At 35.9% G+C, this 5,166-nt stretch overlaps 1 protein-coding gene across 1 annotated transcript; it reads left to right on the forward strand.

Moving 5' to 3' along the window:
- Nucleotides 1-2,864: 2,864 nt before the first annotated feature.
- LOC102805653 (histamine H2 receptor-like) lies at nt 2,865-4,254 on the forward strand. The gene has a single exon (XM_006816944.2). It carries the CDS (start codon nt 2,865-2,867, stop codon nt 4,191-4,193), a length of 1,329 nt encoding a protein of 442 aa, XP_006817007.1. The 3' UTR covers nt 4,194-4,254.
- Nucleotides 4,255-5,166: the final 912 nt, after the last annotated feature.

The following is a 5,166-nucleotide window of genomic DNA, read 5'->3' on the forward strand; positions in this document are numbered from 1 at the left end:
CGTATCTGCCATTGATTTATCATGATAACATCAGGGTGGAATGGAGTGGCTAGTTGATTTACCACTGTGTGCTAACACATTCAGTTATACCAAATAGGCTGTAAATTACTTGCATCTTTGGATTGGATAAAAGCAATTAAAACATAAAATTAGTATGGTGTTCACATATATATCCTCGGGCATTTATTCTTTAAAAACAAAACTCGCACCCGTTGGTGCCGAAGGTCATTATTCATCCACTTAGTGCAGATCAATATGTATATTTCAGTAGCTCTGTCGTAATATATATGCAATTATTGTAATAAATGCAATTATCGTAATATTTATGCAATTATTGTAATACATATGCAATTATCATAGTATATATGCATGTATTGCAGTATATATGCAATTATTGTAGTACATCTGCAATTATCGTAGCATATATGCACGTATTGCAGTATATATACAATTATCGTAGTATATATGCAATTATTGAAATACATCTGCAATTATCGTAGTATATATGCATGTATTGCAGTATATATACAATTATCGTAGTATATATGCAATTATTGTAATACATTTGCAATTATCGTAGTATATATGCATGTATTGCGGTATATATACAATTATCGTAGTATATATGCATGTATTGCGGTATATATACAATTATCGTAGTATATATGCAATTATTGTAATACATATGCAATTATCGTTGTATATATGCAATTATTGGAATACATATACAATTATCGTAGTATATATGCATTTATTGCAGTATATATACAAATATTGTAATATATGTATTTATCGTAGTATATATATACAATTATTGTAGTATATATGTAATAATTCAAGTGTTCATTGAATCATAACGAAGTGAAAACCTGATTACTGACACACTAATCTCGGTAATCCCAAGATGCACCAGCAAAAGTGGGTTCGACTTATTTTGCCCACTTTTAATGGGTTTGCTAAATGCATGAGACTTTTTCTCGATGAATATACAGAATAAAATTGAAAGTGTTTTTAGCATGCACTTTATATAGATTACATATCATCTTTTATTGATTGTGCGGAATATAATGTTCACACATACTGTTGCTGTATTTTGACCGAGGTTCGAACGTGATAACATTTCCCTTTATACCGAGTAGGAACTCTCTGGGCACACACTTAAATAACTGCCTTTATTCTGTTTCATATTTAGCTTACAAGAGAAACGCTTCTATAATTTAATGTACATATATACCAATGATCAACACTATTTATCCACGCAATGAGTCTAGCTCCAAATCGCTGCGCAAACTGTATATAATATAACTAACAAATCAATATAGCATAGCATATGACAACAAAGACATTTTAACTACAGCTGCCGGCACTCAATATATATATATATTACTTCTACTATCTCTCACAATCCAGGAATTCTAAAAATATATATATATTATGTGTTCAACAAAAGCAAAACTGATAAAAATGGCAGTGTAATCAACCAGACAAAAGTCTGTTCTCTATAACTGATTAATATAATCCTTACAGTTTCTATGGCTCACGATTCTGATAATATTTTCATTGGCAGAGCCAAGCTCATAGGTAAAGCAATACTGTGAGTTTCCAATGAAAAGGTGATTTTATTTTCTGGTCATATTGATCGAACCTCAGCAATTTGTATGGAGATGCACGTCAGCATAGTATTTGGTTGAATGGGGTGGTGGCAGTTTGTCACACTATATGAACCCGCTCTAAATTTATGCTCTTGTATAAGACAATTATGTTGTTGTATAATGCACCTGAGCAAGACAATTAAGTGGTTGTATAATACCCACCACTAAGACAAATATGTGGTTCTATAATGACCCTAATTATACATCTGTCACCGTAACGCCGTAAGTTACAGCGTGCCGTATTTTTGCGGTATTTACTGGTATTTTCATCCTACTATATTAGGAAATGTGAATTCCAAATATGGAATGATTACGCGCGTAAGCGTCTTCTAATAATAAAAACAAAACTTGGCTGCCACCAGGGTTTGACCGGACTCCCCACAAAGAAGTTCGCTACAATTATATGGTTATATAATAATTATGTGGTCAAAACTTTTTGGATTTCGGCATTCCCATGATGCATCCTTGAAAGGAAAAGATGTATAATAATCGGGTTATTACGAAGATCTCAACACTCAGACAGTACGCCGTCGCACCGATACTCGATATTCCCGCTGTACTCTCTTCGTGCATACTCTAAGGTATCCTCGTGATAACCTCATATTATTAATTAATACAATTACATTATAATTATCGTATAATGCACCTGACCAAGACAATTATGTGGTTGGTTAATATACACCACTAAGACAAATATATGGTTCTATAATAACCCTTATTAATACAATTATATGGTTGTATAATGTCCCCTCATAGGACAATGATGCCCGTCGCCCTGACAATTATGTGGTCACTATGGCAATTAGTGGAAATAACGAACAGAACTAGAGTGGCAAAAAGGGTCCTATTGATGCCAATAACTCAGGATGTTGCCATGGAGATTTAGAGAGTGATAATGACGGGAGTTCTCCACGTTGCCCTGAGGTATATATATAATCACGTTAATTCTGATTAAATTTTTATCAAGTATTCACATGTTAATATTTGTTCTTTTATTACAGTGACCACGTAACGTGTTTGTAATTGTGACATCACTGTGCATTTTCTCAACGTGTCAATAACGTCCATCGTTCAAAGGATGTCAAGTAGTTGGATGGTGTAAAGTAAAGGCCACTTCACACTGAGTAAACAATTCGCCGCCGTGTACGGTGTATGGCTAGATATCTAAGTCAGTCTGCATGGTGAAATTCTAGTTCATTGTGTATCCCTAATATGGGAAATGATAGCGAGGTGACGGGAGAATACCATACTGATTTGTCTGTATTATATGCCACTATTATGATCGTTATAAACTTTACGACGCTGTTTGGAAATTGCGTGCTGCTGTACATCATCATACGGACTCGACAACTACATACAATTACTAACGTATTTATCGGATCATTAGCAGTCGGTGATTTGATTATGGGGATATTGGTGATGCCATACTGTGCCTTCTATTGGATCGCACAGGAGTGGGTATTTGGTGATCAATGGTGCCAAGCCACTGCGTTTTTTCACTCAATGTCATGTACGTCCACTGCACTGAATTTGGCGATGGTTAGCGTGGATCGCTGTTTCGCAGTCACCAGACCATTGCGGTACAACGTTATAATGACAAGCTATAGTACTGCCACCATGGTGATATACGTGTGGATACATGCCATCTTATTTGCAGCTTTACCTCTGTTTGGTTGGGGATCTTATCGATTTTCTTACAAACTTGGAATTTGTGCAATCGACTATATGTCTGATTCCACGTTTATTTTAACGGAACGAGTAATGTGTACTTTACTGCCAGCATTAGTGATAACTATTATGTTTATAGAGATATTGAAAGAAGCGCACGCCAGACAGAGACGTGTATTCGTGGCTCTACCAGTACCTTGGCCAATCAATGCTCAGGGACAACCAACACCAAATTATAAAAGAACAACAATACGGGCAATGCGAACTCTTTTTGTTATGGTTGCCGTGCTTACTATATTGTGCCTGCCCTACCATATTATATATTTTCTATGTGTCTACACGCCAGGCTACCTACCGACCGACATCGAAAGTATTGCATCTATCTCCATGTTAGCTAGTTCAGCGATCAACCCAATATTAATAACCATTTTGAATAAAACATTCTATTCACGGTTTAAAGATATAATGTGTAGACGTTGCACGAAACTCTCAGCGGTTGTCGACGTGTCAACGATAGAGGGCAGTGTGGCAGTAGCGCCCACTTGTCACACGCAAAGTACATACATACGATCGGAGGCAACTGGGAGTGTTGCTGGGGGGCCGAGCTTCATCTCTCCGGAACTCTCATCTGCTGTCCTGGAATCAGAATCAAAGTACATGAATGAACAGAGTACGAGTAAAGGAAATAAAACTATTTCTGACGTAGAGGAAAATATTGACGATAGACAACGAGGAACAGACAAGAAGCGGAAAAACAAACATAAACAAAATGACGCAAGTGGCATGTCATCGCAAATGAATCCTAACCTATTGATGCCTCCTGACATGACACACACGTTTCGTGCTACTCGTAAAAAAGTTCGAGAACATTAATATTATAATTATTTTACGTTAAATGTTACGTTTATACTGCTAATAAATAATACGCTACAAATCTGGTTATTTTTACTTATGGTAAGATCGTTTTTAAGTGACAATTTAATGAGAAGCGTTTGAGATATGGGTTTTTAAGTGCATTACTTTGATATTATCGATTTGTTTAGTTCTTTCAAACATTCGTATTCAGTGGAGCTGTATGAAACTAGCAGGCCTTGATCCTGTCAAAATTAAAACTAGTGCTTGGGGAGGCATAGTTGGCCAATATGACGTCATACTGACGTGTCATACTATCATTACTGTCGAACACGCTGAAAGGAAAAACAAAACGCACATATGTTGGGTACATTTTTTGAAATATATTGTTGCCAAGCTGTTGGCTAATAAATCGTTATATTGCAATCATATATACACGATACATGTATATGAAGAAAGTCACGGTACCCTTAGACCTGCATATACAGCCCCTTGTTTATTTATTTTTTTGAGTTTTTTAAAATAAAAAAAAATAAAATATTATGTGAGTGTATAGTCCATTGTTTGACAGAGTCTTATAATACAATCGCATTATTTTTCGGCGTACTAAAGAAAGTTCACCTCAGAGTTGGATGATTTTTAGTGTAGATCGGGTTTGGGACTATGATTGGCGTGGTTTGTGGTTAGGGGATTGCGTTTAACTAAAATTTTAGATTCCCCGAACTACATTAACAGTTTATATCCGCATTTTAGTGGTCAACCTTTTGTGGACACTGTCACGTGACAATGATAATTGTATATAATCCTACGATATTATCTCTTAGGTTGACGTCACGACAGTTTGGATTGATACAAAACTTTAGCGGTCATCACTTGTGTCTGTCGCATGTTGTTAAAAATAAATCCCGACCGAGAGAATTATTTTCTATCTCGATTGGACATATTTATCCAATAGTTGCTAGTCCTGACTAGGTCTTCGTTTAGTGCGCCGAGA

Source organism: Saccoglossus kowalevskii, chromosome 22 (assembly GCF_978046115.1).
Source record: "Saccoglossus kowalevskii chromosome 22, keSacKowa6.1, whole genome shotgun sequence".
Taxonomy (NCBI): Eukaryota; Metazoa; Hemichordata; class Enteropneusta; family Harrimaniidae; genus Saccoglossus; species Saccoglossus kowalevskii.

Bases quoted from the DNA above. Each gene is read 5' to 3' on its own strand.
- LOC102805653 (XM_006816944.2), top strand. From the start codon at position 2,865: ATGGGAAATGATAGCGAGGTGACGGGAGAATACCATACTGATTTGTCT.